Source organism: Homarus americanus, unplaced genomic scaffold (genome assembly GCF_018991925.1).
Source record: "Homarus americanus isolate GMGI-L3 unplaced genomic scaffold, GMGI_Hamer_2.0 scaffold15794, whole genome shotgun sequence".
NCBI lineage: Eukaryota > Metazoa > Arthropoda > Malacostraca > Decapoda > Nephropidae > Homarus > Homarus americanus.
The window spans coordinates 408298-423424 of NW_024748849.1; the positions used below are offsets into that span (position 1 = coordinate 408298).

Sequence of the window (15127 nt, forward strand, 5' to 3'; positions counted from 1 at the left end):
CAGCATCACATTATGTGTGAATCCCAGAAACTAAACAGGTACAACACACCTGCATTTTTTTTACATTTGTGAATAAAATTCCTCGAACACTTGCCAAAATCTGGCATCTACTTTTGGGTCATATATATAATTCAACTGTTAATAAAAGAAAATTGATAAAAAAGAGAAACCTACTAGGTCAGTCACTATGGTTCCTGTGGCACACAACCACTGGATGATGACCTCAAAAGACTGCATCGGGTTATACATAGAGTGGTGCTTCAAGTGGCCCCACTCAATACGATCACTGCGATTGTTGCAGTCCAAGTCCAACAGACCAATCCTGTATAATTCTGAAGCACAAATAATTTTGTCAAAAAAGTCTCTCGATACAAACATATTGAGGGCGGTAAAGGTTGAGCAATACTTTAAGGAGAGAACAGATAAGAAGGTATGTGAAAGTGTGAGACTAAAGGTACTTACTGCATAGTCTGGAAAGTCTGATATTGCAGTCAGCCAGAAGAGTCTGTTATTGTGGTCAGCCCTTAGGGGGGCAGCCAGGAGGGTCTGTTATTGTCCCTCACAAGGTGAGGCATCACAGACAATGTTCCTACAAGATGTGAGGCATCACAGACAATGTTCCCACAAGATGTGAGGCATCACAGACAATGTTCCCACAAGGTGTGAGGCATCACAGACAAAGCACAATATTAAGGTATTTATTGTAGACACAAGACATAATGGTGACAATTGTTTACCAGTAATGTGTGTTGATACAGAGTAAAAGATTGTTGCTGTTCTTGTAATGTTTATTCCACACATAATTATCCAGTCTTATGACTGTTTGGATAAGCATTATCAACATCATTTACAGACATTCCATATACTGTACATGTCTAGGAGTGGTTCCCAAACTGGGGTGTGAGGTGAGTACAATGGGGTCATGAGGAAAAGTGAACAAAATAATATTTTACTGTTGAAATCTGCTTAAATATTAAAAAATTGATAAATTAAGCAAGAACCGTTAGATGGTTATATATTTCTACGTACACCAGCATTCTCTGCCTTGCAATACCTCTACACCAAATATCAAGAGGTGCACAATACACTGACCCTCTCAACTCTCTCTGATCATCACTATAATCTCATCTATCAGTTTGGGAAGAAGCAACTTTGCCATCCTTGCCGCCTTCTCTTGCTACCGCCCGAGATCCCCCGTCCACAAATTCCTGTTCGACACAACAATCACATCCAGCCCACACAGCCACGTACTGAAAGCTATAAAAAAAGCTCCATTCCAATCATTGTAAAAATTATCAACAATTCGTACTTAACCTGTGTACTGACTCCTTGCCAACCTCACTTTTGCACTGTAACTGTGCTGAAATTCCTTGTTAAATGACCCTCTCCCTTGTCATTATATATTATTACCTATACAGTATATACGTACCACATATGTCATCAGTATATTTTCAGCTAATGGCTGCTGTATTTGTCAATAAACTGTTTATTATTATTATTATTACACACCCATGACCCCACACCCACACTCCCTCATGAGCAGCAGTGGGAGGGAAAAAAATCCAATGAAGATTCACTTACTAAAGCGCCCTTTCCATGGGAAATACAGAGGAAGGTCCGGCTGGAGGAAAGCAGGACAGGGTGTGGGTGGTGATGTAGATCTTGGAGTGGCAGTAACACCTCCTGGCTTGACACCGAGAGGCTCCACCTCAACCTCGTGCCACTCAGAGCGGTATGTACATGGGTCACTGTTTACCTGATCCTGGTCTGTAACACATAATTGTACCTGGAGAAAACTATAATGGAGTGAAAGTCATATCTTAACAGAAAGTGATGACATGAAATCCACAAGAAACAGTAATTTTCAAATGCATATATTTTATTACTATTTTATACATTTCACTGTATTTAATTTTATAGTCATAACTCAGTCACTCAAGGAAGAATGGCCAAGAACCACAACAACCATTACACACACTCTAGGTACCACAACAACCTTCACACACACACACTCCAGGTACCACAACAACTATCACACACACTCCAGGTACCACAACAACCATCACACATCACTAACCTTTACTTCCAGTTATGATGTAATACAAAAAGAAGCCGTGCACAAAAGCATGCTGACGATCCCCTGAAGCATGACAAATTAGTTCACTCTTCAACATTTTCTGAAAAAAAAAGAGTAGTACATAAAACAATTAATTAAAAAATATATAAGTTCATAAATGAGGATTAAAGTAAGTCTATACAGTGACCTCGTTTATGAACACCTCGCTTAACAATTTCGATTAACGAACTGCCTTCCTAAGGATCTTCAATTCGTTAAAAAAATTAAACAACTTACGAACCGACCTCAACATGTTTCACTGACCGGCAACCAGCTTTAGTATCAGTCCCAATACATTAATCGGTTCTAGGGCTAAATTCCTATTTTTGTAAATATCAAAGTTTATACTATTCAATAATTTTAAAGTTTAATATTCAATTTTTAGTCATTTTAACAATTATTGAACAAATTGAAAGTAAAGTGACTAGTTTATCGCATCCAGCCTCTTAACACAGCAAACAGCGTCAGTCTCTCTGTTTTCACTGAGGTAACATCTTGCTGAGACTCTCTCATAGCTTTTCTGTGTTTCCAAGCAAATTATTGGTCATTTTGAAATATATTTTATATATTGACAATATATAATGCAGTGCAGCTGATTTAAAATAATCTTGAATTAAACCAGAGGCTAAAATTTTATGGGTGAAATGGCACCATGGACTTCTCTTACCAATGCCTTCTCTTCTTCCTTCTCCTCCACCCCATTCTAAATCCATCATCATCATCATCATCCGAGCCTTTACACACCTCAAAGTAAGTGAACTTTCTACCATTTTGTTGAATTTAGGAAATGTGAGCTGGAACCATACCAAAACCCATTGAAACAATGGTTGGTTAAACGTTTGAGTTAACGACCTTCTGAGCAGTTGAGTTCGTTAACGAGACCACTAATATATATATATATATATATATATATATATATATATATATATATATATATATACTGTACACCAGACCAACATAAAGTGTAACGAACACACAACAGGGAAAGTACATTTTAAAACTTAATAACCTAAAAAATATTATAAATTAAATACTGTCCGTATATGAAAGTCTACAAAGACACACCCCCAAAAAAATGTTCATCAATAATAATGTACCACAATGTGTTCCATCTACGTAAAAAAAATTACCCTCCTAATGGTGAATGGAGGTTGGCAATTAAGTTGAGTACAATTTGTTAAGGGATCATCATCTAAGAGAAAATCAAAATAAGGATTAATATAATTCTTAATAAATTGTTTGTTACACTTAATTACTAAATAGAATTGAATTGGCGAAATCTTAGTCCTGTCATACCGGCAAGGGGGTTGTTTTTAGCACACACACTGAGGCAGAGACGATCCAGCCTTCAGTCTGCACACACTTCACACCCCATCAATCCTCAAATTTCAGTATACAGTACAAGGTATTTTCACGTTATTTGGGGCTATACCACTACACTTCATGACTAAGGGTTTCATTATTATAGTGATCTGTTGTCATAATTTTTCAATTGTTTCTCAAGACACTAACTCAGTAATTGAAATATTTATATGATGATTCAGCTAGAGGTGTCAGCCATCTTTGTATTAGGACTTGAAGTCCTATTTTATATTTGTTAAGAGGATTTAGGGGAATTGTTAAAGTACTATATAAAAGGAAATTTTTAGTGGGCACCAAATATTCTTGTGTTACAGTGGTACTTTAAGTACAGTATGTAAGCGTAGGAGTTAGCATTTAACGATGATCATCATTTACATTATTTACCTAATAATTAATAAGTTTCAATACTTCATTTGGAGGGTGGGGGAGCGTTACATTACACGTACCACATAACGGTTGTAATCTCAATTCTGTGTTGTCTTATGACAACTAACCCACCTTATAGAGATATTGTCCAGGAGGTTAGTACAGTAAACCCTTGCTATTTGCGGGTTTAAAAATCTATCTGTCTGTCTACAAATATTACAAGTGCAACAAACCTCCCAAGAGACAAACAATGAACTATATATTCTCAAACAAAATCAAACTGACTCAAGACTCCTAAACAGTGTAAATATTTCACACCTTTTATCTTTGCTTACTATAATAATCTGCTGGAGAAACTACTGTACTTACTCTTTATCACATGTAATAAAAAATTGATGAGGTCAGAATTAACTTAAGTTTTTCAGACACTGGGATCTCCCCAAAATGGCGGCTCAAAAAAATGTACTATATGTATAGCAAATTATATATAAAGTTCTGTGAAACTTTGTATATACAGTACACAGAGAAGCTGTATATATACAGAAGAGGAGTCTTTTTATATTTAGCACCACAATGTCCGAGTTTTTAGTTAGTTGTGTAGGATGTTTTAGTGCTTTTTATGGGAGGGCATCAGAAATATGGATCTTCCCTAAGAGTGTACAGTTCTCACCTGTAATAATTCTACAGCAACAACCTCAGTGGTGGCCCCCTCAACACGCTCACACACCCAGGCTGTGGCATCAGCGACAAAGGTGAAGGCAGGAAGACCGGCCTGCTTCAGTAAGCTCACACCTTTCACTTGGTCACATTTAATTCCACAATTTCCACCAGTGGGGAATTCATGTTAACTTTCTTGGCTTCCCTGATAGAAAAATACTGTGTCATCAACCAAAGCAAAAAGTCTTTGACTGGTAATTAATACAAACAAAAATACAACAGAATCTTAATAAAACAAAATTGTTTGATGTACTATACTGGAAACACTTTCATCTACCTATCAATTATCGTTATTCCTCTTCTATTATTTGAATGGAATAGATGAAATAAAACAGAGACCTTAAGAAAGAGGAAGAAAATGGTCTAGAAAAGTTCTCTGCACCAATTGTTTGGCTAATGGAGATATCACTGAAGCCAGCATCCAATGACAAGCCTTCACTCTACTCAGAAGTGTGAGAGTGCTGAAAATAACAGACTCTTTTAAGGATTTACCACAAAGTTACATTAAGGTGTTACCAGGTGGAACATCAACAATTCATAACCAGTACACTTGAGGTGACAAACAGGAAGGATTACCTGACAAATCACAGCTTGTTTATAGGTGACAGTAGTGACAAACCACTGTCACACTCACCTTTCCTCTTGCCTCACTTTACTCACCCCTCCTCCTTATTTTCCTCCTCTGGCTCCACGAGTGACTTCATCTCAGGGGTGTCTAAATGTGCCTCCCGACTTCCACTTTCAAATTTAAAACGATCCGTCTTACTTCCCGATCGAGGTCGAGGACGCTCCATTACCCTGTTACTGCCAAGACGCTCACGGAAGGCAGCAACATTCTGACAATACAACATTTACTTGTTATGTGATTCTTAGTGAAGGACAAAGTAGCAAAATAAAGAAAGAGAATCACCCTTTCTAACAAATTGGCAACAAATTAAGAAAATGTAAAATAAAAGTACAATAATGAACATATGATCATTGGACAGAAGAAAATGTATTCTCATGCTATGTTTACTACTACTGCACAGAACATCCACAAGATAATCAAATACTGTATATATACAATTCCTCTTATACATCTGATAACAACAAGAGCTACATATATATAATTACAGTACATACAAAAATCAAAATAATAAACAACTATTGCACTGTACTGTATGTATAATTCTAAACAAGCAACCCAAAATTACAACAGTTATATAAAGTATACTCTCGACTAAACAGAATCCGATTATAACGAACTCTCGATTTAGTGGAGGGAATTTTTTCTGTTATTTTTTGCTCGATTTAGTGAACTAGTTGCCTTAAATTGAAAATAATTCCGTTAATACGCTTACATTTACAGAGACACCTCAGACACACGATATGTACATAGAAACATTATTCATGGCTTAGCTTAAACTAGGGGGTTCAGTGATTGTTTTCAAATTTTATATTATTTCCAAACTTTTTCCAATTGATAGCTGCACTGTTTTGACTTTCTCCCCCACACTACTTCCATTCTGAGACTTCTGAGAGACTTTCGGTATAATGTCTAGGCACAGTAGTTAGTTGACCGAGAGGTAGCGATGAACAACACACGTGGTGGGGACAGGACACAGACCGAGCGGATGTGAACAAACCCCTACGCCAAGCGGCGGAATTTAACGGAATCATGCTCGATTTAGTAGACTAATTAAAATCGAGCAAAAAATAATTGATTTAGCAGAAATTTTGATTTAACGGAAAAGGGTGGCTTGAATTAGTTCGTTAAATTGAGAGAATACTGTACAAAACAATAGAACACTCAATAAAAAAGGCAAATACTGTACAGGTATATGAAGTGTATCATTTCAAGTGTAGGATTAAGAGAGAGACAAATGAGCATCTGGTGTCAGAATGATGTACTGCTGATGGGGACTAATACTGTCAAGGCATATGATCTAACATAACATAACTTTTGTCTATATTTTCAACTAAACAATGAAGAAAAACAAAGTACTGTGACCCGTGTTGAAATATAACCAAAGAATAATTACTTGCCAGCTAAAACAAGAATAGTTTATGCTACAATATTTACTGTGTTTGTAGTTCTAAATTTTATTTGGATTATATTTATACTAGTAACTACACTAACATACAGAAGTTACTGTACCTGTACTTTATACTGTACCTACACTAACATACAGAAGTTACTGTACCTGTACTTTATACTGTACCTACACTAACATACAGAAGTTACTGTACCTGTACTTTATACTGTACCTACACTAACATACAGAAGTTACTGTACCTGTACTTTATACTGTACCTACACTAACATACAGAAGTTACTGTACCTGTACTTTATACTGTACCTACACTAACATACAGAAGTTACTGTACCTGTACTTTATACTGTACCTACACTAACATACATTAGTTACTTTTACAAAAAACTTTTGGACCTAAATCATTAGAGATTATGTTTCTTCTTCACCTGTGAGAAAGGAAAGCTCTGTAAGACTGTTTGTATTTGTTGTTTTTTTATGATTTTAATGTAACCTTTGTCCAAGTCAGAAATAAAATTACTGAAAGAAATTGAGGTTGATGTTAAGTTTACTGAAGACAATGAAATGGTTGCAATAAAAATACATTTAAAAGCTAAAGATCATTATGCCAGAATAAAGACAAGATAAATTTTCAGCAACTGAAAAGGGATACAGTACAGGCAATAACCATTATACGACGGATCTATATACGTTCTATGAGGTTAAAGAATTGACACCAGTTACTGCTATATGATGGATAAGATCAGGTTTATTATGGTCGCTACCTGAATGCTTTTCCTGCATTGTCATTGCTACGAAAAAGTGATGTGCAATAACTCGCAATATTCCGAGATATGACGAAGTAATCTCGGAATGACTTACCACGTCTCATGATCTACAATAATGATGAATAGTTTATTATTAAAAAATAAAACCAATCACAATCACCATTACATACAGCCTTACTTACCAAGTATTGCCAGGTAACATTATCAGTACGAGACCCAGGGTGGGGGGTCAGTGCATCTTTAGTTGACTGTACATAATTATCATGTAAGGTAAATTAAAATAAATCTTTATTTTATATAAATATATTGTTTTTATGTCCTTATTTTTTTTATTGATTTTAAGTCTATTTATAAATTCTTTGAGTTATTTAGACATTATTTAATTATTATAGCAGCAGGATATAAAACCTGTCTGGGATTTTCAGAGGCTCAGGAATGGAACCTATTTTTTCCCATAATCTATTAATATCGATATATGATCGTATAACGGTCATTGCTTGTACAGTATTACCTAACTATGAATACTATTTAAGAACTTAAAAATACTAGTTGCTAATAATCACTTGAGGTTATAAAAATGGTAAAGTAGTACAGAGAAGATATGACCAAAACAGTGTACAGTATTATGTGGGTAAAGACACAGTATATAAATAATGAAGCAATTGAACTTGAGGTATACCTGACCACTTGCACCTGCCAGTAGTCCTGCAGTAGTGGTGATAGATGTAGAGGTGGTAGTGGTTGAGGTGGAGGAGGTTGTGGAGGGCAGGCAACATACTTGCGGACCAAGGCTGTGGCGCCTGCCAATATTCCCGTACACACCACCAACCTTCCCACTACCCCCTGCCTTCTGCAAGTTACAACTCATACTAAGCCAATACTAGCAAAACATGCACAAAAACTCAAACACAAGACAGCACTACATGAAGCTAGGAAGATGTACAGTACTAATGATCAAAGAAAAGCAACTTCATCATGAATTTTACTGGGAGTCACTCTTAATATCCTCCCAGAGTCCACTTGCAGGGCAGCCTAGATCTAGGTTCTTAAAGATCCATATGTTAAATTTTCCCAATCATTAAAGTGCATCTAATTTGATCACTTCAGCAAATAAAAAAAACAAGGTAGTCAAACTAGCATCAAACATGCATGTCAAACACCTTCCCTGTTATCTCACTGTAAGTCATGACTGGCTAACTGTCAATAGGAGCACCACATCTCACTCTTATTGTCTGGCCACACAGTTTGGCCCCTTGGGAATGAATGTTCTTTCAAAGGAAGGAAAACAGTTTCTTCAACGTCAAAGCAATATTTTCTTTATATCTTAATCAGTCCCACTAAAGATATAACATGTGTTTCGTACATGAGGGACCGGGCTCCACAATACTGTATAATGTCAGCTCTTCTACGTCACAGTTATACAAAAATAATGACGAGTCATACCTACTTTAATGGACAAAATAATGAACGATAGTAATAAAAGAAAAAGAAAATGCTCTGGCAAGAAATAAATGTTCACAATTTATGTCATCAGGTGAAGTGTCTTGATAAAACTCTTATAAAAAATTGGCTAAACTTGAAATTTTAGAAACAAAATTGTGTAAATGATCGGTACACAAACTGGCAATACTCAGCCAAGGAGGTTAAGAAAAATTTTGAGTTGTTGGTCAAATCAAGACCATAACCAGTCAATAACTTACAATTACATGTAATTAGCATGATTGTATTGTCCATAATAGATGTTACAAATATTGTTTAGACAAACCACAATCAAGAGTAAACTGTATCATGAGTACAGGTAGTGAGTCAAGAGGTGTGGTGCTCACTTGTACCATGAGTAGTGGGTCATGGTAGGTGGTTAAGAAAAAGAAGGGCGTTTCAGTGAACTGTTGAGTTAATTATAAATAAAGTGACAGTTGTTAAGGTCATGCTCCACCCCCACCATGTTTACATCTAAGACTCACATGGAGGACAACATGTGGTCACTTATTACTGTTTGAATATTTCTTATTAAGAATCATGATCCAGACCCCTTAAGATGGACTCCTGGGAGCAGCAACCGTTCACACGTCTAAAGAAAGGTTGTGTTTATCTATTGCCATTGACGAAAGTATTGATACATGGGCAGCCTGATGAAAAAATATTACCTATTTTTTTTTCTTCTCACAATTTCAAAACTTTTTCTGCCATTGTAGATTAGCTGGACAGGTGCTGATGCACTCATTCAAAATTCAGAATGTACTATGTTATCCCCCCCCTCCCCGGGTATGTTAGTAATCCACCAGTAATTAAAAGGAAGTGGAGGACAAGGAATAATGAGAGATCTTGTGTTGTTCTTGACAGAATAAAATAAAGATAAACTTGCACTGAAATGTGTCTTCCTAACTATGACAATTAACTTGACAATACAGTACATGTACTGTATTCTTAGGATGTGTTTTCAGTTGTATATTGACTTGTTTTATCATGTATAATCATTTTTACTCATGATATATTGAATACATTTTGAAAGAGGAGATATACAGTATATTTATGATAGCAAACAGTAGGAATAGATTAACTGACAAAATCCAGGAAAGCAGCGCTACTCAATATAAAGCAAGGCTCAAGAGCCCTGGTCAGAATTCTTTGTCTGTTGTATCACACTGAAAAAGTGAAGACAGTTTTGTTGATGACTGTGTTCTTTATCAGTAATTTGTATAAAAACTGTATCAATGCAATCTGTCAATGACAATATAAAACACAATTCACACCATATTTATGGCACAAGGAAGGTGTACGCACGAGCACGCACACACAAAAAAAAAGATGTACAGCAGAGCCTCACTATTTGGCAACTGATCTTGCATCTGGTGTGTAACATTAACATTCTTCACAAGGGTTTATACTTTGTGGTGAAGGAGTCGCTAGCCTAACCAAACTTATCCTAACCGAACCTATTCTAACATATCCTATCCTATTTTACTCTGACTTAACCTAACCTGACCTATCCTAAACTATTCAAACCTAACTTACTCTAACACCCAAAAACAAGTCCAACTGAACTCATCCTAAACTACAGGTAAACTATCCTGACCTGATCCAACTTACTTTCATCAAATCTAACCAATTACCACAAGTTAAATTACTTTAACGTAACCGAGTCCACCGTATCTTAACCTAATCTAATTAAACCTGACCACAACTAAACTCACCCAATCTTACCTAAAAGCCCTCCCACTTACGTCACCTATTACAACAAGAAAGCAATAGTGAGATCATGAACTCTTAAGTCTCCTTCCTCTCCACTGATGCAGAGAAGCAAATGTGTATATGCCAAACAGAACTGCCTCATGTTCAACTTATGAATAATTGCATCCCCTACCTGTTGGCTTTGTCACAAACACTAGTGAGGTCATCCACACATCTCACCTCTATCCTAAAGTATGACCCCCACTTAAACTTCTATCTATACATAGAATATAATTGTCCAGAGGAAATTTTAAGCTTAATTATAACTTGAAAATTATTAAATGGAACTGAAAAGAAATTAAGCAGTTTTTACTCTTCTCTTCAAGTTATATATCAAGGTCAGTGCCCCTCTCCATACTGGTAATAATTGTTGTGGTCACCTCGTGTGGAAAATAATTATACTGTACGTGTACTGTTGAACTAAACCTACACTTGTACTTATACTCCTCAATAAGTCATCTGGATCTGATCTTAAAAACTCTGCCTTTTATCTTATTGCTGTTGATTCATTAACCACCAAAGTTTGTGTTGACAGTTTGTACATGTGAAGAAGACTGGAGTGCCTGATAGTGAAGCACTGCTGTGAGGTAATGTCCAGGACAACATACTACAAGATATAAACTTGTTCTACAGGGAAAAGAGGAAATAAATTCACTGTTTCTCCTCACACTGTACAGAGTCACTTGTGTTTCCTTGTCCTATAAACCTCATGATGGAGGAAAAGACAAATGTTTAATCACAAACTGATAACTAGAGAAAATAGTCCAAAATGCAACTCATTTTTTTAACAAAGTTAATTGAAAACAATTTGATTAATAATCATATATTTTTTAATGGAACTTAAAACTTAAATGTAAAGGACAAACACCACCCCCCCCCCCCAAAAAAAAAAAATTTAAAAAATTGAAAATGGAAAATACAAAATTAATATTAAAAATGAAGAAATTAATACTGAAAAATAACAAAATTTTTTTTAAATTTTCACTTTTGTAATTCAGGAAATTTGCTAAACATATTGACTGACTAATAATATTCATTATGAGAGACAAAACTCATTTAGTTTTTAGGTTTTTATTGTTGTCAGCAAGATTCTTCCCAGAGAACAGTAGCAAGCAAAAACAACACAGGCTCTCTCATTAATCCTCCACTTCCTTTTAATCACTGTAACACATGTGATGTACACCTTCCTCTTAATATAAACACAAATAATGTCAAACAGACTGCCTGTATCACATCAATACTTTAGATAATAATGAAACTTCTAAGATCAGTTAACTGATAATTTTGACTAGCACTTGATATATAAATAACCACTAAAAATAATTTATCAATTTTGTGTTTGATCTATAAATTTTAGCTAGCAGATCTTTTTTGTTAAATCATGCAGTTAAGAGGGAGCTAATTGTTAAGACCTGCCTAAGACGAGTCAGTCTGTTATATCAACTGAATCTGACACAAAGAATGTGGATTTTAAGAGCAATTTGCAAAGACTTTTAAGTTAAGAAAAAAATGGCTGCACTTTTAACCCTCGCCAAGAGGACAACTCACATCCAGCATCATGTACTCACCCGACTCTTTCTGGCATTTATTGGTCTCTTCAGGCGGTGAACTGTTATCTCAACAAATCTGAGAAAGCCTTCAATGGTCGTCTGTGAGAGAAAACTTGGATTAATTAACTTTATTTTTAACATACATATTCCTTTAAAAACAGTCCTTTATAGGTTATGTCACCACTGATAACACTAGGAATTACTGTAGCTGTACTTTATGATCACCTGAAGATTTGTTCTCCCAGCCTCTAAAGGACAATTAATGGCCAAGGAGGGGTCAAGTTAGGTTAGGGTCAGGGTGGTTAATCTTCAGGTGGATTAAGCTGGGCACAAATCTTTAGGCATTCCATATACAGTAGAATCCCGGTTATCTGGCACCTACAGGGATTGAGAGGTGCTGGATAAAGAGATTTTCCAGCTCCTAGGATCCCCCAATAAATCCTATAATGCCCAGTGTTACATACTGCCCTCGCAAATTCATCTCAAAAAAACAGACTTCTTTAAAACTTAGTCCACTCTATATAAACGATGTGGCTTATGATTAAAGAAAATGTATTATAAAACTTAAAAAAAAACAAGAAAAATTAAGAGCATGGGTGTGTATGTGTGGGAAGTGAATGAAGGTGGTGGGCTATAACTGCATTGCCGACTCGCCAGCCCAATGTGCTCATGCATTTTCTGATATGCTATGTATCGATTTTATTGTTTATCACAGCAATAAATATGGCAGGTCATTCCCATTGTGCGTGGTATTCAAACTTACAATTCTCGCTGATTTTGGAGGAATTTTTATTTTTATTACTATTTTTTTCACTTTGGTGCCGATTAAGTTGAATCTGCCAGTTACCCGGATGCCGGATAACTGTGATTCTACTGTACTTATATGACTAGGTCTACTAGGTTAGGTTAGACTGGTGTTAGAGTGATTACTCTTCAGATGGAATAAGTTGGGGAGAAAACCTTGAGGAGCTCCATAGTTTATACTTAAATTATTAGGTTTAGTAGGTTTTAGGCACATTTCTATCAGAGGTTAAGACACCATCATTATGGGAATTAACCAGTGGTACATCAATGGGTTCTAGCTGCCAACCTTGATATAGGGTTCAAAAATATTATCCTTGGCTTATCATACATATTTAGAACTGGATAAGTCATGTACCAATGCAGAATTCTATATACCAAGCACAGCAATTTTTGATCTGCTATTAATAACCTGAAGTTATCTATGAAACTCGACACTAACAATGTCACTTAAATCTATGGCACGGCAGATAATCTCACAAACAATACCTGCTGTTCTTCAAGAGTCAACTGGTTGTATATATCACAGGGTACACCCGCTCCAGCATCCATGATGGTTCTGGTGGCAGTGCGGAAACAGTCGGGGACAAGCAGCACCCGGAAACGCCAAAATTTTAGTGGCTGAAAGGAGAACGTATATACAGTATATATATTTCAGGTGCCTGTATATACCTGTACAGTACTACATAATAAAATTTTATATATTTCACTAAGGAAAATGATTAAAATGCAATTAGTAGGACCATGCTGAACAAAGAAACTGAAGAAGATAAATACTGTAGAGAGAATGACACACTGATACTGGTTGGACCCATAAATATTACTGCACATGACACAAGTTGGTAGGATAAAGACTACAACAACTAGTGCAAATGGAGATAAAACTAGGAGAGAAAAGAGAAACCTAAATCAATATCATGAAGATGTTTTTCTGTCACAGAGCGGCCGGAGGTACATGTACACCTCTCCTGCACACACCATGGCCAAAGCCCGTGTCTATCTGTTTTTACATTAATACTCCCAGTTTACACTCAACACCCTTCTCTACACATCCTGGGGTATTATTGCCTTATTTACTAAAGTAGATTCCAAAATTAAAAAAAAAAAAAACTTTTACTGTATATTGTTTATCCATCATAACTTCACTCTCCCTCCATATCCAATAGTTCAGTCAAATCGCTCAAATACTATATTCTAGAGAATTAAATTTTATATATAAACCTCCACATCCTATAATTGTGCTACAGTAATACTGTATTTAGTAGAGTTTTTATGGCAGCCAGTACTCACCCTAAACTACTGTTAATGTATGTAGTGTACTATCAAAGCACTCCCCATACCTTAGTAAGTTAGAACACTCCACCTCCCCCATACCTCTATAAGTGGATAATCTGGAGACTCTCCCCGGTAACATATGTAATTATCCAGATGGTTCCACATGTATGTTTCCAATCTCTCAGTACGAAACTCGACCCAAGACACCTCATAGCTGCTCATGTCTGGGGCCTGGAACCTGTACTTGTACTGGCGCTTCAATTGAGGATATGGATGCCTGAAACACAGGATTATGAAAATGAAACACATAATGGCTAATGATGGTTAGGGTTGATGGTATTAGCATAGACAATATTATATTAAAAATACTGATGCATGGCTTAAGAATTATCTGGAGAAACAACAAGAGAGTAGAGTTCAATCTGTAGGTCCACTAGTGAGGTGGATTAGCTGTGTGAAGACCCAGCAAGAGCCACTCTACTGCATGAAGAGAAATGGCTTCATACACACACAGAGACAAGAATGCTCACCTTGGTCTGTAAATGGTAACTGTTATCGTTGAGCCATAAAGGAGGATTTTATGGAAAATACGACCAATAGAAAGACGATATTCCTCGGATGACTCATCATTTCGACTCCTCGTTCTCAAGAGAGAACCGAGCCCGGAATATCGAGGATTATTACCATACACATCAACTGTTTGAGTGGGATTCTTCTCTGGCAGCATAATCATTTGAAAACCCTAAAAATGACAAAGAAGTTACAAAATATTTGATGTAGAACAAAACAATTAATAAACCAATATACACAGTGCCAGTACGTAAACCACACAGATACTGTACAGTGCTTTGTATGTTTAATGTTTTACTAGTCCTCAAGTTGTTTACTGACACCAAGCTTTACACACAC

At 36.1% G+C, this 15127-nt stretch overlaps 1 protein-coding gene across 1 annotated transcript in view; it reads right to left on the bottom strand.

Annotated features, from left to right (window-relative positions):
• Positions 1 to 15127, bottom strand: part of LOC121853092 (GATOR complex protein Iml1-like) — a 56510-nt gene that overhangs the window by 11249 nt on the left and 30134 nt on the right. Inside the window, exons 19-28 of the mRNA XM_042347027.1 lie at positions 14749 to 14960; positions 14318 to 14495; positions 13433 to 13564; positions 12161 to 12241; positions 8041 to 8211; positions 5222 to 5397; positions 4515 to 4653; positions 2078 to 2177; positions 1582 to 1767; positions 175 to 332 (exon numbers count right to left, since the gene is read on the bottom strand). Coding sequence (XP_042202961.1) covers positions 175 to 332; positions 1582 to 1767; positions 2078 to 2177; positions 4515 to 4653; positions 5222 to 5397; positions 8041 to 8211; positions 12161 to 12241; positions 13433 to 13564; positions 14318 to 14495; positions 14749 to 14960 — 1533 coding nt within the window. The remainder of the gene's footprint in view (positions 1 to 174; positions 333 to 1581; positions 1768 to 2077; positions 2178 to 4514; positions 4654 to 5221; positions 5398 to 8040; positions 8212 to 12160; positions 12242 to 13432; positions 13565 to 14317; positions 14496 to 14748; positions 14961 to 15127) is intronic.